This window comes from Mus caroli, unplaced genomic scaffold (genome assembly GCF_978045245.1).
Source record: "Mus caroli unplaced genomic scaffold, Mus_caroli_1 scaffold_14, whole genome shotgun sequence".
Taxonomy (NCBI): domain Eukaryota; kingdom Metazoa; phylum Chordata; class Mammalia; order Rodentia; family Muridae; genus Mus; species Mus caroli.
Genome location: NW_028227269.1, coordinates 83,857,307 through 83,881,475, shown reverse-complemented (window position 1 = coordinate 83,881,475; position 24,169 = coordinate 83,857,307). Strand labels below are relative to the sequence as shown.

General features: G+C 42.7%; 1 protein-coding gene across 1 annotated transcript in view; it reads left to right on the top strand.

Annotated features, from left to right (window-relative positions):
* The window catches only part of Nek9 (NIMA related kinase 9), a 41,018-nt gene that overhangs the window by 6,387 nt on the left and 10,462 nt on the right, over positions 1 to 24,169 (top strand). The window contains exons 5-16 of the mRNA XM_021178833.1: positions 298 to 403; positions 2,858 to 2,989; positions 5,284 to 5,394; positions 7,583 to 7,647; positions 11,269 to 11,319; positions 12,443 to 12,635; positions 17,784 to 17,928; positions 19,042 to 19,242; positions 19,402 to 19,448; positions 20,515 to 20,670; positions 21,951 to 22,059; positions 22,847 to 23,008. Of these exons, the coding sequence (XP_021034492.1) occupies positions 298 to 403; positions 2,858 to 2,989; positions 5,284 to 5,394; positions 7,583 to 7,647; positions 11,269 to 11,319; positions 12,443 to 12,635; positions 17,784 to 17,928; positions 19,042 to 19,242; positions 19,402 to 19,448; positions 20,515 to 20,670; positions 21,951 to 22,059; positions 22,847 to 23,008 (1,478 nt within the window). The remainder of the gene's footprint in view (positions 1 to 297; positions 404 to 2,857; positions 2,990 to 5,283; positions 5,395 to 7,582; positions 7,648 to 11,268; positions 11,320 to 12,442; positions 12,636 to 17,783; positions 17,929 to 19,041; positions 19,243 to 19,401; positions 19,449 to 20,514; positions 20,671 to 21,950; positions 22,060 to 22,846; positions 23,009 to 24,169) is intronic.

Here is a 24,169-nt window from a genome sequence, read left to right as displayed (position 1 = left end):
TGAACCTTCTAGGAATATGGCTCTCTGGAGCACTGTTCTGCCATCCAACTCTTCCACCCATGACATCCTTTGCTGGGAAGCCCTAGAGAGCGAAGACAGTTCTCTGCCCTTCCTTTTTAAGCGCCTTCTCTAGCATTAAACTGGTGGTGAGCACTGGGTGGGGGGCATTCACAACCCTGTGACAGAAACCAGGAGGTGCTAACACTCATTATTATTCTGTTCAGATCCTGGGAAAAGGTAGGTGGGAAGGTTAGTTCATTGTTACAAGGACTTAATATATTATATCTTCTTTTTCAGAGATATAAAGACATTAAATATTTTTCTGACCAAGGCAAATCTGATAAAGCTTGGAGACTATGGCCTAGCAAAGAAACTTAATTCTGAGTACTCTATGGCCGAGACAGTGAGTATAGTCTTTATCTTTAATTTTTTTTGAAGTTTTAAAACATATATGTTCATACATGTGCCTGTATACATGTATATGCCCCATTTGTGTGCAGGTGCCCACAGAGACCAGAGAGGATATTGGGTGTATAAGCAGTTTGTGAGCCACCTGGGTCCTCTGCAAGAGCTATAAATCCTCTTACCCACCGAACCATCTTTACAGCTCCCTGATAGGTTTATTTTGTATGGGCTCACATGATGCATATGGAGGTCGTAGGGAGACTTGTGGGGGTCACGACACCCTTCCTTCCTATCATGGGATCCTGGGCTTCAAACTCAGGCTGTGGGGCTTGGCAGCTGAGCCATCCTATCTGATTTTAAAAAGATCATTAATTTAAAAACAGACCTAATATGGCCTTTAGGACAGTGATCTTATCCTTAGCATTAAAACCTAAGTATTACATCTCTGGTTTTACAGTGTTCTGCCCTTTAAAGAACCTGGAAATGTAAATTAATACAATTAACTTTGTCCTAATGCCTTCTGATATCCTGACATGCCTGCAAACAATGTAGCCATCCAGACTTGAGAGTGTCTGTTTCAGGAACTCAGTGTTTGTATGGTAATGGCCAATTCCTTATGGATTTTTTTTCTGATAAAACCAAGATTTAACTGTTAACTTTTAGCTAGTTAAATGCAATTAAAAAATGATTCAAAAATGTATAAATGCCATTTAAGCCTTTGACATAAAGATACTTGTGTTCCTGGAAGTGGAATAGTTAATATATAAAACATCTCATTTTCATACCTTTGTGTTCTTCTTTGAGGTAGTGACATGTGTGTAGCCCAGGTAAGCCTTGACCTAGACGTCCTCCTGCCTCAGTGGTAGGATTACAGGTGTGTGCTGCTGTGTCCAACTTTCAAAGACCATTCTTGTAGATTTTTTTTTTTGCAACAGGGCCTCAAACCCTCTCCATAGCCAAGATCTTGATCTTGATCTAGCCTTTGACTGTCTGCTCCCATTTCCCAAGCGCTGGCTTTACAGGCTTGGACCACTGTGCCTCGCTCTGAGCCCATTTTTGTTGTTTTGGATTGTGTTCATGGGTATGGGTGTTTTGCCAAAAGCAGGTGTCAACCCAGAAGGTGTCAGGTCCACAGAGACTGAAGTTACAAACAATTGTTATTTTTATCATAGAGGTGCTGGGGTTTGAACCCAGGCTCTCAAAGAGAGAGGTCAGTGCTCTTAACCACTGAACCATCTCTCTAGCCCATTCTTAATATATCAGTTTCACAAATATCAAGTTCATTATTTGCCTTTCAGTTAAAACCTTTAACTCCTTTATCCAGGTGCCATCTCTCACTACCTATAGTTAGCTTTTTCACCCCGGTAAATTTTCTTTTTTTAACGATTTATTGGTGTGTGTGTATGTGGGTGTGTGGGTGTGTGGGTATGCTCGAGTGCGCACAACACTTGCATGTATGAGACTGGAGGCCAGAAGTGGGCATTGAACCCCTTGAACTTGAGGTGCGGGCATTTGTGAGCTGCCTGCTGTGGATGCTGGTTTCGAAACTCAAGTCCTCTCTGAGAAAGGACTTGAGCATTGAGTCCTCCTACCCCCAAATCAGTAAATTCTCAAGTCTGTCTCTGTGTTAGCCAAGGTTCTCTATAGGAGCAGAACTCATCGGGTGATGCTATATTAAAAGGAGACTTGTTAGAGTGATGTACAGGCTGTGGACAGCTAGCTCAGGGGTGGCTATCTCCTAAAAGAAAGGCCTCAGGGCTGGATGTTTCAGTTGGTCTCTCCTCTCTGTTGGAGTCCTGAAAAGGTAGATTCTAATACCAATGAAGGAACGCCTCCAGAGTTAGATAAATGAATTGTCAGCAAGAGGAGGATAAACAGGCAAAAGTAAAAGCTTCCTTTTATTGTGGGCCGCCAGTAGACAGTGTGCTCACACTTTGGGTGGGTCTTCGGATCTCAAATGATCTGGATGTAAGGTGGGTGTTTCCATGTCAGATGACCCAATCAAGAAAAATTCCTCACAGGCTGCCCTGCTGCTTGGGTTTTAGGGGATTCCAAATGTGGTCAAGTTGTCCAGCAAGATTAGTCATCACAGTCTCTTACCCGTTTGCAGTCTGGAGTAAACCTTGAATGTGTAAAGGCTGTGTGAGGCCTAGGTCACTGAGCTTTATCTTCCAAGTTACCCATAGTGCTCTCTTGAAAGTTGCCCTTTAGCAAGCAGGAGATTTGCTAAGACTACTGTTTCTCCCACTGTGCAGGGCTGCCACCTCTACCCACGGAGCTGAACTCTCAGTTCCACTTGAGACCTTGAGTTGGCATCGTCTCACTTTTGCAACCTGCTGATGAGTGTTTCATGATTGTTAGCACTGATTTCTTAATTTATCTGTTCAAATGGTTATATAGTTACCAGAGGAAAGAAAGTAATTTCGTATTTTTTGTTGTTTCTTTTGTTTAGCTTGTGGGCACTCCATATTACATGTCTCCGGAGCTCTGCCAAGGAGTAAAATACAATTTCAAGTCTGATATATGGGCAGTTGGCTGTGTCATTTTTGAACTGCTTACTCTGAAAAGAACATTTGATGCTACAGTAAGTTGTGTATTGTCCCCATATTGCCTTTGCAGTGTGGTACGTGTTGAAGTGAATCAACTTCAGTTATTCCTGAAATTCTGATTTCCTGAACAGAAATCACCTGTAGTAAAAATGAATGAATGAATGACCTATAGTTAGACCCTGGGTTATTGAATGTTATTAAAATGCCATGACCAGATTTATCTGCAACTTGAATTCCTCTGTTGAAATGAACACAAGCAAGCTGTTGAAGCACTGTGCTTGAATTTGTTGACTATAATTTTAAGTCTCTAGAGCAGTGGTTCTCAACCTGTGGGTTGAGACTCTTTTAGACGTCTAATGACCCTTTCACAGGGGTCAAATATCAGATATCCTACATATAAGATATTTACAGTATAATTCATCACAGTAGTAAAATTACAGTTATGAAGTAACAACTAAATAATATTATGGTTGGGGTCACCACACATGAGGAACTGTATTACGGGGTCACAGCATTAGGAAGGTGGAGAACCACTGCAGTAGAGTCATCTGTGATGCTACCGTTTGGAAAAGCTGTTTCATTTCTTATAGTTTAGCTACATCAGTTTTGTTTTGTTTTGTTTTGTTTGTCAGCTGAGGCATTTTATGTTTAACGCCTATCAAAGTATTTTGAAGCATCATACACTTCCTAAGTAAAGATTGTCTTTGTTCATATGGACGGCAAATCTTTAAATCTTTTTCTTTTCTCGTCTTACATAAAAAACAAAAGGCTGTTTCTCAAACTTTAATTTGCATTCACAATTACTTAGGTGTCTTGTTAAAATGCAGATTCTGTTTGAACGGGTCAGGGTGGGATGGGCCACGTGCCGTATTCCATGGGCCATACTTGGGAGTAGCTGAAGCGGATTGACGTGGCCCAGCGTGAGAATGTAGACAAGTCATTTCTGTGATCCCGTTTCATCACTGCCATCTGAGAATGCGGCCTAAACTCTCTGTGGAGATTTTCTGATGCTGTGTATGGAAAGGGGGAATGTAGGGTAATGCAGACTCACGGGTCTGTTTTGAGCCCGGTTTCTTTTCCTAATTGGTATGCCTCTAGTTCTCCTCAATAGTGGAGTAAGAGAAACAACTTGTGGAGTAGACAGGTTTAGATGCTGTGTGCCTTGGATTTGGGTGGGTGGGGGTTAGGGAGGTGTTTTGTTGTTGTTGTTTTGATTTAGTTTGGTTTTGGTTTTTGAAATTGGGTTTCTCTATGTAGCCCTGGCTGACCTGGAACTCACTCTATAGATCAGACTGGCCTTGAACTCAGACCTGTCTCTGCCTCTCCAGTGCTGGGATTAAAGGCCTGTGTCACCACCACTCAGCTGATGTCTAGGGTTTTTTTTGTTTTTTTTTTTTACTACCTGTGATTTTGAGCAAGTTGTTTTATATTTCTGAGCCCCATTTTTCTTATGTACAAATTAATGATGCTAATAATTTCATTATATTATGTTTATAAAGATAAAAATACACAAGTAATATGCCTGTCTAGTTTTCAGTAGTCCCTTACTAATATGGCGGGGCTCTGTTACACTGCTCTTAACTTCTGTCTCATTTTAAGATACTTTGTGAAGTTTTTGTTGGAGGCAAATTAGTTAGCAAGGGAATTTCGGGAAACCTAGCATACTTAATGTAGCTTCTTTTTGTGAGAGGTGGGCAGGGTCTCATGTAGAGCATGCTGGTCTTCTCACCATTTACCCAGGGACGGACTTGAACTCCTGGCTGCCTGCCTCTGCTTCCCTATGCTTTTATGCCTAGGTATGTTTTTCTTTTCTTGAGATTCAACTGAAAGGTGATATTATAATGTATTCTTGGGAACACACTGTTGGCTACACAATCGTAGTTTTGATCTCTGTCTTAGGATTCCCTTCATTCCATCTAATAGCAGCATCTCCCCTCTTCCTGACACGTACTGATAGTCCTACTATGAAATCAGCTAACACGGAACTGTTGCCACATCTCTGAGTAGTCAGATACCTCGGGCCCCTGCCTGGTAGAGATAATGCTATCTTTTTGTTTTAATTGTTAATTATTTTATTTGTAAGGGTATTTTGCCTGCATGTATGACTGTGTGCCACATAAGTGCCTGGTGTCTGCAGAGGACAGAAGATAGTGTTGGATCCTCTGGAATAGGAGTAACACATAGTTGTGAACCACCCTGTAGGTGCTGGGGATTGAACCTGGGTCCTCCAGAAAAGCACCCAGTGCTCTTTAACTACTGAGCCACCCCTCAAGCCCAATAATGCTATCTTTGTATAACCAGGAACAATCCAGTCATCCTTTTCTTCTAGAACCCACTCAACCTATGTGTGAAGATCGTGCAGGGAATCCGGGCCATGGAAGTTGACTCTAGTCAGTATTCTTTGGAACTGATCCAGTTGGTACATGCATGCCTCGACCAGGTAGGTCTAATGTATTCGTCTGTTTCATATGGCCTCAGTGTTTGGGGTATGACTAGATATGAAGCACACAAAACCACGTCTACCTCCTCAAGCTTGTCTCAGGAGAAACATTGGTAATTCGTGATACCTGTGTGCAAACAAACTCTTAATCTATTTTTTTTAATTTTTAATATTTTTATTACATATTTTCCTCAATTACATTTCCAATGCTATCCCAAAAGTCCCTCATAGCGCCCCCCACTTCCCTACCCACCCATTCCCATTCTTTTGGCCCTGGCATTCCCCTATATTGGGGCATATAAAGTTTGCAAGTCCAATGGGCCTCTCTTTCCATTGATGGCCGACTAGGCCATCTTTCGATACATATGCAGCTAGAGACAAGAGCTCCGGGGTACTGGTTAGTTCATCATGTTGTTCCAACAATAGGGTTGCAGATCCCTTTAGCTCCTTGGGTACTTTCTCTAGCTTCTCCATTGGGAGCCCTGTGATACATCCAATAGCTGACTGTGAACATCCACTCCTGTGTTTGCTAGGCCCCGGCATCGTTTATTTTTTAATCCTTTTAAAATTTACTTATTTATTTATTTATTATGTTCATTGGTGTTTTGCCTGCATGTATGCCTGTGTTCCAGGGGAGTCAGAGCCCCTGGAACTGAAGTTATAAACAGTTGTGAGCAGCCATGTAGGTGCTGAGAATTGAATCTAGGTCCTCGGGAAGAGCAGCCAGTGCTCTTAACCACTGAGTGGTCTCTCCAGCCCTTATCTTTTTCTAATTTGAAAATATGTAATTATAAGACAGTTTTTAACATCTAAGTTGTGTTTTGTTTCTTGTTTTTTGTTTTTGTCAAGTTTTGATTTCTTTGTCTTTTAAAAAAAAAAAATAGAAGGTTTGTCACAGCTCATGCTTGGCCTTGAATCTGTTGTGATCCTGTTGTGATCCTGAGCTTCCTAAGTGCTGAGACTATAGGTTTATACCTTCACACCTGTAGGAGGATAACTGGTTTTATAAAACTATAGTCAGATATAATAAATTCTTAATATAAAAAATATATAGTTCTATCAAAGTTTCTTTTTAACTATTTTTATTTTATGTACATTGATGATTTGACTGCATGTATATGTGCATGACGGTGTTGGATCCCCTGGAATAGGAGTTATAGACAGTTGTGAACTGCCATGTGGGTGCCAGGAACCTAAACAGGTTTTTTTTTTTTTAAGATTTATTTATTATTATAAATAAGTTCACTGTAGCTATCTTCAGATGCACCAGAAGAGGGCGTCAGATTTCATTACAGGTGGTTGTGAGCCACCATGTATTGCTGGGATTTGAACTCAGGGCCTTCGTAAGAGCAGTCAGTGCTCTTACCCACTGAGCCATCTCACCAGCCCGGCACAACCAGTTTCTTAACTGTGTGTGTATTCAGTTGTAGTATTACTGATGGTATGGGTACAAAGCCCCTAGCCTCAGAATCACCAGTTGGGGATTTTAGAAGGAAAAAGATGATCTCTGGACCCTCTTACAGACTGCAGAGTCTCCATCTAAAACTCAGAAATCTCTTTCCAAGTGCCCCAGGTGACTAGGCACTTATGCATTAGGCTTTGAGAGTTGCTGCCTTGACTGAACTGATGTGGAGGACATATTGTTCATTCATGTGCAGTGTTTGTCTTATGTGCAAGAGACTTGATAAACACCAAATATGAAATGCAACATAAGAAAAAAATAATTTTTTATGAGACAAAATCTCACTATGTACCCTTGACTGGCCAGGAACTTGCTGTTTGAATTGCAAAGACTCACCCACCTCTGTCTCATAAGTGCTGAGCTTAAAAGTTTTCCACCACACTGGCAAGAAATTAATATTTTTATTGAAGGTTTTTATTGTGGGCTGCCACTAGACAGTCCTCATTGGCATGTCAACTGCTGATGTCATTATGCTGGTCTTTTTCAGCAGCCATACTATAGAGAGTTCATGGGTGCATTTCCCCTGTCATGTCTAGGGAATAGGATATATCAGCAAGTATTCTGATTTCTCAGTCTTAGAAATTATAATTTAATTAGAATTGTAAATATATATTATAAATATATGATTATAAATATAATTAAAATAGAAATTTAGACTTTATTTCTAAATTGGTTCCCATATTGCCCGTTCACTTTAAAAGAAAGCGAATCTTCTTTGCTGTGTAGGATCCTGAGCAGAGGCCCGCTGCAGACGCGCTCCTGGATCTCCCCCTTCTCAGGAACCGCAGGAGGTAATCCACACAGAGATCCCTGTATCCGATGGACACAAGCAAGGGCACTGCTTCCTCTCCAACACGCTGCTCTCATTGCTTAGGGGGACCTCCTTGCTTTTACCTCTCTAACTATTCTGGTTTGTCCTGATAGGACCCACGAGCTCTCTGTTCCATATCTGTGCAGGTTTTAATTCTACAGTTAAGCATTGGTGTCCTTAGATTTGCAATTAGGGTCTTGGAGTGAGTTGTGTTGTTTTGTTTTGTTTGAGACAAGACCTTGCTCTGTAACCCAGGCTGACATCAAACTTGCCATCCTCCTGCCTCAGCTTCTCTAGCACTGAGATTATAGGCATACATCAGCCTATTTTTAGTTTTTTTGAGGAACCTCCATACCATTTTCCATGACATACTACTTTATATCACCACCAACAGTGTGTGAGCTCCTGTCTCTCCACAGTCTTGCCAGTGAGTGTTGCTTTTCAGGCTTTTTAGTGATAGCTTGTAGTTGGTGCAGGAAAAGCTCCTGGCTTTGATGTGCTTTCCCTGGCGATGGGGATGGTGAGCGTTTGGTATAGACTGCCCTCGAGTCTGTTCAAGTCACCATTTTAAAATGAAGTTAGGGTTATTTTCTTTTAATTGAGGAGTTCAGGTTCTTCCTATATTCAGGAAATTGCTCCTTATCAGACAGCGTTTACCCATATTCTCTCCTGCTTTGCAGCTGCTTCGTCATGGTGTTCTTCCCCAGGCTGCACAGCAGCTTTGTAGTGTGACATCTCCCGTGTTTAACTCTGCTTTCAGTGCCTGCTCTCTGTTCAGACGGTTTTCCTATATTTTCTTCTAATCATTCCATTGTTTGGGGTACATTGAAATTTTTGTTCCATAACTAATTTTTCTGGTTTCTAGTTGATTAGTTTATTTTCTTAAGATTAATTTTTAAAATTTTATTTTATATGTATGCTTTGCTTGAATGTATGTATGCACCACATCCATACCTGGTGCCCAAAGAAACCAGAAGAGGGCAACAACTGCCCTTTGACTGGGGTCAACAATGGTTGTGAGCTGCCCTATGGACACAGGAACCGAAGCCCTGGCTCCTATAAGAGCAGTAAGTGCTCTTAACCACTGAGCCATCTCTCCAGCCCACTTTGTTTTATTATATTTCTAGAATATCTTTTATGTATTCTTGGACAGTTTCGTACATGTATGCAGTATATCTTGATCATATTCACCCCACACTCTTCCCTGAGCACTTCCCCTCCCACCACCGCGTTGGCTCACCTTTTTATAACCCATCGAATCTTAATTGATCCTGCCTGTGGGATGTTAACTGATTCTGCTGAGTTGCTCTTGTACAGGAAGCTGTAACCTTGGGGAGTTTATGAGAGCAGCAGCCACGCCATGTCCAGAGGACAGCCTTTCCCAGCTCTCTTCCCCATCATCAGCTCTTACATTTTCTCCAGCCCTCTTTCCCAGTATGCCCTGAGCCTTGTTGGTTTATATAACCAATGTTTTAATATCTAGAATTATGTGTTATACCCAGATACAGCCTGAGAGCTTCTATTTTTGTTCTGTGCATATTCAGGCACTATTCTCATTTGGGACTCATTAAGCATATTTAATTTTTAATTATTTCTCAACAATAAAATTGTGGCTTTAATCTCTAACTGAAATTTTTCAATTAATTTTTAATTGAATTTTTTATTTTGTACTTTGTACTTTGATTGTAAAATATAAGATGTCATACTCTAGGCAGAAAAGAATAATAGAATGAAAAGCATAGATGCAGAAAGTTGTGTACAATACTCTGGAAACACAAAATTTTATTTGGCTACATTAGTATTCTAGATCTGGCCAAACTGTCTTAAGAGCTTTCAAAAATTATTGATGCCTGTAAGATACTGTAGTAACTTATAGATTTATTCAGAATGCTGAGCCTGGCTAGAGTATGGGTTATAAAGAAAAGAAAGAAGGATCAGGATGCTTGAATGCCAAGCTTAATTCAAAAGAGAGTGTGTGGGCTGGAGAGGTAAGCACTCACTGCTTTTGCAGGATCTAAGCTCAGTTCCCGCACTCACTCCAGGCCGCTCTCAGCCACCTAGCTCTGGGAATCTGACTCCTCTGGCCTCTGCTAGCACCTGCACTCATGTGCGCGCACACACACACACACACATACACACACACACACACACATACACACAACTATATTGTAAGAGAGAGAGTACACAAGGACTATTTGTTTGTAGAGGACAGTTCATGTGATGAGAGGGCTGCCCATAGAATTTACACAGTAAAACTTGTATCAGTCCTCAGGTTGGCTTAGGATGTAAGGACGTAAAGATTGATTGGGACATTTGTAAGCAAGGCCGGATTTTATGAGTCAGATGAGAAGCAAAGCTGTGCAGAACTAAGGTAATAAGATTGGGCAGGAAGAATAGCAGAATAATTACAGTGATTGAGTATAATGGTGTACAACTATAATCCCTGCACCTGGAAGGCAAAGGCAGGAGATCACAAGTTCAAAGCTGGTCTGAGACACATACACAGACACGTACAGAGGGAGGGAGAGAGAGAAAATATTTTAAAGATACTGTCTATGCGGAATCTATAAAAATGGCACAGTGAAGAAAGGGAGAGAAAGGGCCAGGCAGTGGTGGCACATGCTTTTTTTTTTTTTTTTTAAAGATTTATTTATTTATTATATGTAAGTACACTGTAGCTGTCTTCAGACACTCCAGAAGAGGGCGCCAGATCTCGTTACAGATGGTTGTGAGCCACCATGTGGTTGCTGGGGAATTGAACTCTGGACCTTCGGAAGAGCAGTCGGGTGCTCTTACCCACTGAGCCATCTCACCAGCCCCGGCACATGCTTTTAATCCCAGCACTTGGGAGGCAGAGGCAGGGGGATTTCTGAGTTCCAGGCCAGCCTGGTCTGCAGAGTGAGTTCCAGGACAGCCAGGGTTATATAGAGAAACCCTGTCTCGAAAAACCAAAAAGAAAAAAGAAAAGAAAAGAAGAGAAGAGAAGAGAAGAGAAGAGAAGAGAAGAGAAGAGAAGAGAAGAGAGAAGAGAAGAGAAGAGAAGAGAAGAGAAGAGAAGAGAAGAGAAGAGAAGAGAAAAGAAAAGAGAAAGGAAAGAAAGAGGGAGGGAGGGAGGGAGGGAGAGAGAGAGAGAGGGAGAAAGGAAGAAAGGGAGAGAAGAGAGTCAGAGATGACTGAAGTTGTTGATTGGGAAAGAATGAAGGAGTATTGCCAGTTATAAAAATAGGGAAATGAGAAAGAAAAACTGGCTTAGATGAAAGATAGCAAGCCCAGGATTGGAGATGCTGAGTTTGTTAGTCAGTGGGCAGATCAGAATGGAGACATCTGTCATGTGTGTCAGAGACTCTCAAGGCTCCCTGTCCCAGTCCAGACCATTTCTCATACATAACAAAGCAAGACTCGCTGTCCTTTGTATATAACAAGTCATACAATGTCAGGCCTGTGTAACTCAGTTTTTTAAATTACTTTCCTAAATAATTGTCATGTTGTAGGATGCATGCATATGTTTATAATGTGAGATTTAGTTCATGAAATGTATTAAAGGGGCATGGTTGTAATGTACGTGGTATTTAACTCATGTAACTTGATTTTTCTTTGGTAGAGAGATGGAGGAAAAAGTCACTCTTCTCAATGCACCTACAAAGAGGCCAAGGTAAGCTCCGGAGGCTGTGGAAGCATCCTGTATCCTCAGTCTCTGACCTCACTGAGTCTGCATACGCATCGTTTGATCTTACAAAGAGCCGGCATCAGCTTGACTATCAGATAGTCAGTTCTTTCTTTATCATTTTTCAGATCTGTTTGTGCATTGCATGCATGCAGGGGCCTTCAAAGACCCGGGCAGGGACTGGATCCTCTAGAGCTGCATTTGCAGGCACTTGTGAGCCACCTGTAGGGTGGCTGGGCAGTGTCCACTGAAAGAGCAGTGCACACTCTTAACTGCTGAGCCCTCTCTTCAGCCCCTACTGAGTACTTTTGTTGCTTTGTTATGGTTTTTTTCAAATATGTGTGGCTGTTTCACCTGTGTGTATATCTGTATGTGTGTGGGCCTGGTCTCTCTACAGAGGCCAGAAAAATTCCCTGCAACTGGAGTTAGAGCTGCCACTAGGTGCTGAGACTCAAACCTGGGTCCTCTAAAAAAGCAACCAGTTCTCTTAGTCTCTAAGCCATCTTGCTAGCCCCTCAGATAGTCTTTTCTGGAGAGAAGAAGAAAGCCATCACTTCCCCTAACAATAAAGTGGATGTTATTATCATGATTGTTGAAAAGTGGAGCTGTTAGGGACTGAATGGAATCTGGTCTGGCTGAGCCGTGATGAACTATCTCAGGTGGGCTTTGGAAAGCCTGTTTTAAGAGAGGATTGAAAGAATATACTTTCTCATGCCCACCCTGACAGTTATTCTGAGATAATAGACTTTAAAGGGGGGTGGGGGTGCTGGAGAGATGGCTCAGTGGTTAAGAGTATTGACTGCTCTTCCAAAGGTCCTGAGTTCAAATCCCAGCAACCACATGGTGGCTCACAACAATCCGTAATGAGATCTGACTTCCTCTTCTGGAGTGTCAAAAGACAGCTACAGTGTACTTACATATATAAATAAATAAATCAGGAAAAAAAAAAAAGAAGAAGAAGGGATTTACTTAGCCCACACTGCTTTTGTTATGTGTCCCCAGGGAGCAAGCTCAAGGCTTATTATACACTAGACAAGCTCTGAGCTACATTCCCAGCCTTCTTTGAAACCATCTTCATGTTAAATGTACCTTTGTTTGGGGATGCTGGCAGGTCAAGCACTGTGACGGAAGCACCCATTGCTGTGGTAACATCGCGAACCAGTGAAGTCTATGTTTGGGGTGGTGGAAAATCCACACCTCAGAAATTGGACGTCATCAAGAGTGGCTGTAGTGCTCGACAGGTGTGTGCGGGGAACACCCACTTTGCTGTGGTCACCGTGGAGAAGGAACTATACACCTGGGTGGTAAGTAGAGGGGGCTCCAAGCCCTGTTGCTTCTGGGCCCCTCTGGGTAGGCATTCTGTTAGCTGTCCTTGTGCTGCAGGAATGAGGTGCTAGAACAAGATCCTGTGGAAGCAGATGTGGGCTGTGTAGGTCACCCATGCAGCTCCATTCCCGGACATAGTCACCTGTGAATGGTTTTGGATGAAAGAATGAGAAAGGGAAAGAAAATGTGAGAGCCTTGGGTCTGGCTCCAGAAGCCTGGGCTAGCTGTTGTGGACAAGTAGATGGTTTCAGATCTGCCAGGTACTTGTGTTCTGTTTCCATGAGATGAGAGCAGCTAGTGTCTGTGTAGCTTTGTAAACAAGTGAAACACACGCCAGCCATGTCAGGAAACTCCAGCCCCATCATCTGTGAATAAAGTGCTGAGGCTTTCCTGCCGTTGCCCTCTGCAGTGCTGGGGGATAGGTGTGCACCACCACCGTGTTTTCTGCCTTTTGCAGATCTGCTACTCTCCTCACTCACCTACGGTACAGCTTCCACCCTTGCCACTCAGTTAGCATTGGCCTTGAACACGTGACCTAGAAACTGATAAGATAAACAAACCCCCATTGCTGTCCTGGTTGGCCTCTCAGCAACACCTAGCATCATTAATCGACTGTTCCCTCTGAGTTCTGTTGTCACTTGGCTTCCTGTTTGATTGCTGTGCCTCTGTAGGTGCATTTCAGGCTACCAGCCTCATTCTACCTCAGCTTCCTCTCTGAGGGAGCTCTTCTATTTTAGTGACTTCAGCTCTTTTCATAGGTGCAAGTATTTGTCTTACCCCCTGCTTTACCTCTGTCTTAGTCAGGGCTTCTATTCTTGCACAAACATCATGACCAAGAAGCTAGTTGGGGAGTGGAAAGGGTTTATTCAGGTTACACTTCCATACTGCTGTTCATCACCAAGGAAGTCGGGACAGAAACTCAGGCCAGGAAGCAGGAGCTGATGCAGAGGCCATGGAGGGATGTTTCTTACTGGCTTGCTTCCCCTGGCTTGCTCAGCTTGCTTTCTTATAGAACCCAAGACTCGGAGCCCAGGGCTGGCCCCACCCACACGGGACCTTTCCCCTTGATCACTAATTGAGAAAATGCCTTACAGCTGGATCTCATGGAATCATTTTCTCAACTGAAGCTCCTTTCTCTGTGATAACTACAGCCTGTGTCAAGTTGACACACAAAACCAGCCAGTACAACCTCCATTGTATGAGAATAGACAATGAGTAATTGTGAAATGTTCAAAAAAAAGAAAAGGAGTGATTTGGTCTCTGTAACAGTGATGACCTTTGGTTATTTCCTAAAACCTTATTCCCTAAAGAATTAGCCTGAGGGAAGCTAGCAGAAATGGAAGAAAGTCATTCCTTACAACCCTTTATTAAAGGACTTATGTTTGAGTGAGTGCACGGAAAGAGTTGCTGTCGCCAAGAAAGGTACAAAGCCATGAGGACTGTTCTTAGTACTATACAGCACTATATAGTAGCATATAGTTCTTAGTACTATACAGCACTATATAGTAGCATATAGTTCTTAGTACTATACAGCACTATATAGTAGCATATAGTTCTTAGTACTATACAGCACTATATAGTAGCATATAGTTCTTAGTACTATACAGCACTATATAGTAGCATATAGTTCTTAGTACTATACAGCACTATATAGTAGCATATAGTTCTTAGTACTATACAGCACTATATAGTAGCATATAGTTCTTAGTACTATACAGCACTTCCGCCAGGAGCCATCAAGGAGAAGCAAAACACTAGCAGGTGCTCTTCCTGAGATGGGTCCACCATAGACTGTCAAAGTTAATGACAGATTTGCCTCTCTAGGCAAGGCTGAGAAGATTTCATTTTAGGAAAGAGTCCTGCTTTCCCTGTTATTGTTAAACATATATAACAATCACTAGGAATTAGCCCATACTTTTGAGTAGATATCTGCAGAACAACGAAGATGTACTACTGTCTTGTAGTGATGCTATAAAGACAAATAGACGATTTTTTAATTCTTAATGATGATCCTATAAGAATTCCTAAAATTGGGCTGAAGAGATGGCTCAGCAATTAAGAGCTCTGGCTGCTCTTCCAGAAGTCCTGAATTCAATTCCCAGCAACCACATGGTGGCTCACAACCATCTCTAATGGGATCTGATGCCCTCTTCTGGTGTGTCTGAAGATAGTGACAGTGAACTCACATACATAAAATAAATAAATCTTTTTAAAAAATAATTATTAATAATTATATTAGTAATTATTAAGCTCTTTTATAATAGGATTGCCATTAACTCCTTTCTGATGTCAAAACTGCATTGAGAAACTCTGCCAGTCTTAAAGTGTCAACCAAGTGTTAATTGCTTCTGAGATAGCAACTTAGAGCACATTCCAACAGGCTGTAAAACAATTAACCGAAAGTCATACGAAGGGGAACTAAGGATTTAATATAAGTGCAAGGACAGAAGATAAAATACTGACTGGGTTTATCTATATAAAACTTCATAGCCGGGCAGTGGTGGTGCACACCTTTAGTCCCAGCACTTGGGAGGCAGAGGCAGGTGGATTTCTGAGTTCGAGGCCAGCCTAGTCTACAAGAGGCTGGCCTGGTCTACAAAGTGAGTTCCAGGACAGCCAGGGCTACACAGAGAAACCCTGTCTCGAAAAACCAAAAAGAAAAAAAAAAGAAAAAAGAATCATTATTAGGGCTGGAGAGATGGCTCAGCGGTTAAGAGCACTGACTTCTGAGGTCCTGAGTTCAAATCCCAGCAACCACATGGTGGCTCACAACCATCTGTAATGAAATCTGATGCCCTCCTCTGGTGTGTTTGAAGACAGAGACAGTGTACTTATATATAGTAAATAAATAAATCTTTTAAAAAAAAAACTTCACTAACTTAGTCACAAAAATGATGGTTTTTCAGTTTTAGTGAACCTGTTGAGCTAAGTAGTAAAATGTTTAACCAGATAATTACTCTTTTGTTTTGGTTTGGGTTTTTTGGGTTTTTTTTTTTTGGCTTTTCGAGGCAGGGTTTCTCTGTAGCCGTGGCTGTCCTGGTACACACTCTGTAGCCCAGGCTGGCCTCAAACTCAGAAATCCACCTGCCTCTGCCTCCCAAGTGCTAGGATTTAAGGCGTGCACCACCACTGCCTGGCTCAGATAATTACTCTTAATGGATCAATTTATGGTTTAAATTTATGTTTGAAGTTCTAGTGAATTTTTGTAAAAAATGGATGCTTGCATAAGCCACGTGATCTATTCTTCTAGGAAGGTCCAAAAGACTAGGAAACATTGTATTGGAAGGCATAGCATTGGGAACAAGGGCATTGTTATATCAGAGCAAAGGAGAGAGCAAGATTAGAAGGAGAATGTAGAAATTATAAGGCAGCTTAAAAAAAAAAAAAAGAGCAATGTGCAGAATGCAAAGGGCAAGAGGCAAATAGAAGAAGCTGCAGAGAGCAGAAGGAGCAGGCAGGCTTCTCCTTACCACTCGACAGAACAGGTCTTTTCTTAATAGCAAGGCAGGCTTCATCTTACTACACAGTACAAAGCTTTCTTCTTACAGACTTAAGTTTAATTCATTTAACAATAAAAGGGCAGAAGCTTCTCCTTTCTCTGTGCAGTAAAGGTTGGCGCTCATTTTTCATCCAGAATGAGTTACTTCCTTCTGCACCGGAGCTTGGTCTTTTGCTTCATATGCATATGTAATTATGGATGTGTGTAAGTATGAGATACGTAGCTGGACCCAACTGGTTTGAATAGAGACATAAGAATGTGTAAGCATGAATTTGTACATGAATTTATGTGAGTTTATCCATATTTGCTTGTGTAAAAGTTTTTCTTTCTGCAAGCAAGACTCTTCTTTGGATTCAGTAGAAGTTTATTGCCCCAGCCTGACAAGAGAGGCATCTGGACAAGAGGGGAAAAGGCTCTAGCAATTAATCCTTGACTTAATCCATGCTGTTTTAGAATGAGGTAATAAACGCCAGAGATGCAAGTTTCTGGCCTCAGAGGAACGCAGACAGGCAGGTCAGCTACTGCAGCAAAGTGACCTAGAGTGAGCTATTATCATTAAACAGCAACCTTAAATAGCTCGACCTGCAGACACTCCCTGCAAGATGCTGACCTTCAGGAGAGAACTAAGAAAGCAGAACAGCTGGGGCATGTCCCCCCCCGCCCCCCAACTTCTTTGATGGAACCAAAATCTCTGTTTATTTCCCCCTCAGTTTTGTTTTCTTTTTGATGTAGCTTATCTCCTTATAGCTGTTCTGTGCTTTGAGGAAGGTGACCGAAATTTATAAAACTTATAGAACATGTTGTTTTTAAGAGATAGTACTCATTTAGAAAATGTTCTGTTTAGTTTTTGTCAACTTGACACAGGACAAAGGGAACCTCTCAGTTAAGGAGTTGCCTCCATCAGATTGGCACGTTGTGGGGCATTTTCTCGGTTAATGACTGGTGGGGGCCCAGCTCACTCTGGCTGGTGCTACTCCTGGACAGGTTGTCTTGGGTGCTATAAGAAAGCAAGCTGAGAAAGCCTAAGGAACAACCAGTAAGCAGTGGTGGCTTCTGCTTCAGTCCCTGGCTTGAACTCCTGCCCTGGTGTCCCTGCTGATAGACTGTAAACTATAAGCTCTTTCCTCTCCAAGGTGTTTTTAGTCATGATATTTATTACAGCAACAGAAACCAAATTAGAGCAGAAAGCACCCGAAGTATACTTTAATGAACTGTCCATCATCACCCACAGTTCATCTCACGTAAGATAAGACAGAATTTGCAGTTTGACCTGATGCCTGATAGATATGAATCTGGATGTGCTTTAAAATCTTCTTTACATGTAGCTGGGGGGCTATGTTAATCATTAAAATGCTTTGTCCTAGTGAGGCATAGTGGTGTCCCAGTCCTCAAAAGGCAGAGACAGGCAGACTGCCTAGCCTTTCTATACAGAGAGTTAATTTCAGGACAGCTAGCAGTATATACTGAAACCTGTCTCAAAAATTTTTTTAAAAATTTAATCCCCTTACCCACTTTTGTCTTTAAATTTCCAGCTATTTTTTTCTTACTGTTTTTCTTTAGAAGTAGGATATTAAAGATTAGCTTTTAGCATGAAAAGTTAAATTTCACAAGATGTCTTTTTTAACAGAACATGCAAGGGGGCACTAAACTTCACGGTCAGCTAGGACATGGAGACAAAGCTTCCTACCGACAGCCAAAGCATGTAGAAAAGTTACAAGGGAAAGCTATCCACCAGGTGTCGTGTGGTGATGATTTCACGGTCTGTGTAACAGGTAAGCCACGAGGGACCAGCATCCTGAGTACATTTAATATGGAACGTAATACAATGTCAGGTGATATAGCAAACAACTGCCTCCCCCACCCCAAAAAAGACCAAAGACACTTAGGAAATAGACTGATTAATAACAGCGCTCCCAGGCTTGCGGAGAGCCGCTCAGTGATGCAGCAGTAGAGCAAGTAAGACCCTAAGTTCCGTTCCCAGAACTAAGACCAAACATCCCAGTTGCCTACTGTGTGAAAGAGGGATGAGCAAGGAGAAAGGTGAGGAACAGAAGGCTGAGATAGGAGAGAGTACTACATGTTCTGCTTTAGGGAGAAAATAATCTCGGGCTGGTGAGATGGCTCAGTGGGTAAGAGCACCCGACTGTTCTTCCGAAGGTCCAGAGTTCAAATCCCAGCAACCACATGGTGGCTCACAACCATCCATAAAGAGATCTGACTTCCCTCTTCTGGAGTGTCTGAAGACAGCTACAGTGTACTTACATATAATAAATAAATAAATCTTTAAAAAAAATAATAATCTCAACACCTATTTAGGCATTGTATGTCACAAATGCTGATGAAGAGGTTTTGTTTTGTTTTGTTTTGTTTTTTTTGACTTTTCGAGACAGGGTTTCTCTGTGTGGCCCTGGCTGTCCTGGAGCTCACCCTATAGATCAGGCTGGCCTCGAACTCAGAAATCCTCTTGTCTCTGCCTCCCAAGTGCTGGGATTAAAGGCATGCGCCACCACTGCCCAACTGGAATTATTTTTTTTAATTTTATGGCTATGTGTGTATCTAAGAGTGGGTTTGCGCACGTGAGTGTTATACTAACTACAGAGGCCAGGAGAGGTGACACTGGGTTTGAGTTATGAGCTGCCTGGCGTGTGTGCTGGATATCAAACTGGGGTCCTTTGGAATAGCAGTTCACATACTTAGTGCCAAGCTGGCTTTCCAGTCCCATTGTTGGTATTTCTGTCTACAAAACAGGGAAGGCTCCAGGAAAATTTGAAGATCATTTAGCATAATAATCTTACAACTATTTAGACTGTTGATTACAGTACTACGACTACTACATGTGGCTCCTTAGCAATGCCTTTCTGTGATGGTTTCCTTGCCTTTTGCAGATGAGGGTCAGCTCTACGCCTTTGGATCAGATTATTATGGCTGCATGGGAGTGGACAAGGTTTCTGGCCCTGAAGTGCTAGAACCCATGCAGCTGAACTTCTTCCTCAGCAATCCAGTGGAGCAGGTCTCCTGTGGGGATAATCATGTGGTAGTTCTGACACGAAACAAGGAAGTCTACTCTTGGGGCTGTGGTGAATATGGTAGGTGAAGCCTGTTCCCTCCACTTCCCCCAGGTACTTAACCAGGATGTCAGTCTTTGAGCACAAACACATCAAGTAGCCTCTGGTTAGGAAAGAGTTGCAGAGCATCCTCCTAGAGAGGAAGCCTTGGTGTAACGCCTGCCTTCTTGTGTGTTTCAGGACGGCTGGGTTTGGATTCAGAAGAGGACTACTATACACCACAGAGGGTGACTAAGAAGCAGCCTCTCCTACAGCCTGTCTCAGATAGACATCCTCTCTCCCCGCCTGCTCAGAGCGCAGTGTTTATTTCTGAACTCTATCTTGTCTAGGAGACTAACAATCTAGGATTCCTGATTTAGCACTATGTGGTCTTGTCATCTGACTAAATCACAGAAAATTGAGAAAATGGATACAGCTATTATGGACCCTGGAGTCACATCTTAGTGAGACATGAAGTTAAAGTCAGCACATAAAACAGAAAGTGTCACAGACAGCTAAATCTCCCTAAGAAAGGATGGTGGGGATGACATAGATCATGCCAGCCTTGCATTACTACAGTGGAACGCCACGTGAGATTGTTTTGCTTAGAGGTTGTGCAGTAGGAGACATCATATCTGCTTACTGTCAGGACTGCCAGAGAGGGCTTTGTAAGAGGCTCCCAAGACCTGAGTCAGCTGAGGGATGAGCACAGCTACTCCTCTCTGACGTGCCTCAGGGCCCAGGCTTACCTGATCCTGGAAGAAGGTCAGCTACCACGGACTACAGCACTATACGACTGATAGTTGCCAAATTTTATTTCTATTCTAAGATTAAATGGTGCATACAAAGACTGTCTTTAGATTCAACCATTCTACTTGTGAAAAGAAACTAAGGCTTGAGGCTTTATTCATATCCATGGCCCTGACATCTTTCATTTTACAACCCTGTCCTGTGAGCTGTAGAAGGATATGGAAGTCCTAGCTGCTACCTCTGTACACTTTCTAGAAGATCGAGATCCTCCAGCTGCTGTCTTTCTTCTAAAGCTGTCAAGGAGCCCTTCCTCTCAGAAGGCAAAGCCAGCTAGAGAGCAGAGCTGCCCCCTTCCCGCTTGTGTGCATAGTCTTCCCTCTACAGAAGCCTTCTCCAAAGGAGTAGGAGCCATTCCTCAAACAGACTGACAGGGAGCATCTGTTCATTCAGCTGCAGACTTGAGCTCCGCATTAGGAAGCATGAGCTCCAGGCTGCTGGGCAGCAGGATGGGGGAACTTGAGGCTTATTTTCTAATATGAATTATCTACTTGGGATTCCTTGCAGGTGGATGTTCCAAAGGCCTTAATCATTGTTGCAGTTCAATGTGGCTGTGATGGGACCTTTCTGCTCACTCAGTCAGGCAAAGTGCTGGCCTGTGGACTCAATGAGTTCAACAAACTGGGGCTGAATCAGTGCATGTCTGGAATCATCAACCATGAAGTGAGTGGCCCTTGAGATTTTAACCATGTTGCCAGAATGCTGGGTTGGGATTTCGTTGGTATAAGTTAGTGACCACAGAATTTAACTTAAGAATAAAGTAATCTCATAGCCATTATGTTCAGCAAAAGCAGCCAGCCACAAAAGAGTTCACCGCATGTGATTGCATTGTGTGAAGTTCAGGGACAGGCTAAATGAACGTGATCACAGTAGTCAGATCTTTGTGGGGGTTTTACTATTATATTTCTTTTTCTTTGTTGGGGACATGAATCGTAATAAAAACTTAGGTGAATCACCTAAGGGAATGGTCTGTCTTGAGCAGGGTGGTGGTTTTATAATGTGTTGGTACAGAGGCTAAGTGTGATGGTGTATACCTTTAATTTTAGCACTCAGGAGGCTGAGGCAGGAGGATCTTTAGTTTGAGGCCAACCTGCTATATGTAGCAACACCCCTTTCAAAAGCAAAAGCAAAAATCCCACAAATGTATGTGTGCAGATGCAGGTCAGGCTGTACAGTAGGCTTTACAGTTACAGCTCAACACAGTTGACTGCAGAGGAGAGAGAGGAAAGTCAAGTACATTTACAGTGTTGTAACGCAATGAAGAATGAGTTAATTTGTTAATTTTTTAATGGCTTATTTATTTATGTGTATGGGTATCTTGCCTGCATGTGCATTTGCACACTGGATCCCATGGGACTATAGTTACAGACAGTAGTAAGTTGCCATGTTGGTGCTGAGAACTCAGGTCCTTTGGAAAAACAGTCAGTGCTGTTAACCACTGAGCCATCTCTCCAGCCCCAGGATGAGGTAGTTTGTATGTAGCATCTACAGTCCATTCTCAGGAGAGCACAGACTCGGGGTGAAGGCTGGAGACTGGGTCGTTTGAAAGGCATCTTCAAAATGACCACTTGTGGTTTGTTCAGATGCAGGTTTGTGGTGAACTTTACATGGGGCCTTTATACCGATACAGAGGAATCTGTGTAATAAAGGTGAAATTTGATTACGGTAGCTGGTTTCTTTGTAAGCTGGAGAGATTTTACCCTGCCCTTGTTAGATACACAGAGTAAGCAAACAAACGTAGATTTTGTAATCAGAAATCCCTACTTCTTGCAACAAATTCTCTGATTCTGTGTTGAGCTTGTTTCTTATGTCCTGTTGAAGATAGGAAGCTATGTGGCATGTTCTCTTAGCAGAATTTATTTAAAAAGGCTTTTGCATCCTTAGCCTGTCCCTGCCACCACCGTTTGCTTCATGAGTCTGTTGCTCTGTTTTACTTGTCTCAGGCATACCATGAAGTTCCCTACACAACCTCCTTTACCTTGGCCAAACAGTTGTCCTTTTACAAAATCCGTACCATTGCCCCAGGCAAGACTCACACGGCTGCTATTGATGGTAAGTTGCTCAGCTGGGTTGCATGCCTTCAGAGCTCAGGTGCTTTGTGCTGTAAAGTATTACCTTTCTTGATCTATCAGCCTTTTGACTTTTTCCTAGTACTCAATATTAACTCATTAACAAATCAAATGATCTCTATAAATGCAAGATAAATATGCACTTTAGTAAGTACACCACACTTTGGATTGCAAAGATGGCTCAGTGGTTAGTAGTCTTTGCTGGTCTTCCAAGTACCTCTGCCAGCATCTACTTTTGGCTATTCACAACTGACTATAACTCCAGCTTCAGGGGATCTGATGCCCTCTTCTGACCTCTGAGGGTATCCAAACATGTGGCATACACTCAGAGAGAAATATACACATAAAGTCAATGAATAAATTAACTTTGTTTTGTTTTTTGAGCCAGGGTTTCTCTGTGTCTCAAACATTTGACTGAACGTTTGTCCTGGAACTCTTTGTAGAGCAGGCTGGCCTCGAACTCAGAGAGATCTGCCTGCTTTTGCCTCCTGAATGCTGGGAATAAAGGTGTGCACCACTATGCCCAGCCATAAATACTCCTTAAAAAAAAAGTAAAACCATCATCTTTCTAACATCTGGATTCTATGGTCTAATTGGCACCTACTATAAGTAGGTTATATTGTGGTTCTGAGTTGTCACACTGCCTAGATCCCCGCCTCAGGGTCACATGGGTACCTTCATATTTATATGTTCTAGTGCATGGAGTGTGCTCTACCTTCCGTGTTTCATAACCCATTTGTGATTGCTCTTTATTTTTGCTTCTCTCTCAGAACGAGGCCGGTTGCTGACTTTTGGCTGTAATAAGTGTGGGCAGCTGGGTGTTGGGAATTATAAGAAGCGCCTGGGAATCAACCTGTTGGGGGGACCCCTTGGTGGGAAGCAAGTGATCAGGGTCTCGTGTGGTGATGAGTTCACCATTGCTGCCACCGACGGTGAGTGCCTTGTTTCTCAAGCTTCCAGACAGGTTTTAATTCTGGGTAGGGAAAAGAAGGTTTTATAACTGGCATATGTTTTATGTCCAATATAGTAACGTTTTTAAAGGCCAGATTTCTAAGTTCACTTAATTTTACTGTCATTTAACATTTTTTGTAAAATATTCCCACAACCATTGAGCACTTCTGTCTGTCTTGTTTAGCACCAGTGTTGATCTACATTCTGATCAGCACTGGCTGGGGGTGGGAAAAAGCAGGCAAGAGAACCGTCCAACCTTTTCCCTGGACTCAGCCTTCTTCTCCACTACGAGCTCACTCCTTTCAGTTCCCCATCTCTGACCTTCAGCCATTTAGTCACAGCCCCTCAGCTTGGATGACAAAGGTTAAAGTGACAATATAGATGCCCGTGTACTCTAGATGAGTACTGAGTCGAGTACTGAGTCCTATCTGCTGTCCAAATGATCATGTCATGTGCCCTTTCATGAGAGAGGTGCGGGGGGGTGGGGGGGGAGAGGAAGAGAGAGCCTAAATTGAATAAGAATCAGATTTCTAGTGTTGTCTCTGCCCAGACTTTGCAGACTTCTTACCTCGGCTAGCTCCATCCTGCATCCCACATCCTCCCTCAGCAAGTCCTGTTGACTCTTCAGTATATACCCAGACTACAGCCAGGACTCGAACTGCATTCTGCTTCCACCTTTGCTCTTTTGCAGTTGATCCTCAGCATAGCCTTGGAGCCCTCTCAGATACCTCCTGCCCAGACCTTCTCTTGGTTTGGCACGGCACTCAAGCCTGCGTGGCCCCATGTGACCAGGACCTCTCCTCCCACTGCTCCCCCCTCTTACTTTTCTCCTAGGGACCTATTCCCTGTGGGGCAAAGCTGCACCTGTGGGCCCTTATGTCTGCCAGAAACTCCCTCAGTTGGGCTTGATACGTGCTCAGGTGTCAGAGTCCTTCTCTGACTGCTCTCTCTGAAATGGTGAAATGCCATCCTGCTGTTCCTCATGGTCATTGTCACCTCCATCCCTTCCTTCATAGCACTTGCCTTGTCTGAAATGGCAAATGTCCATTTGTGTGTGTGTGTGTGTGTGTTGTCATTCTCCCCACTGACTGCACTGGAGCAAGGGCTTGGCTTCGTGTCCTGCCTCGGACACCTTAAGAAAC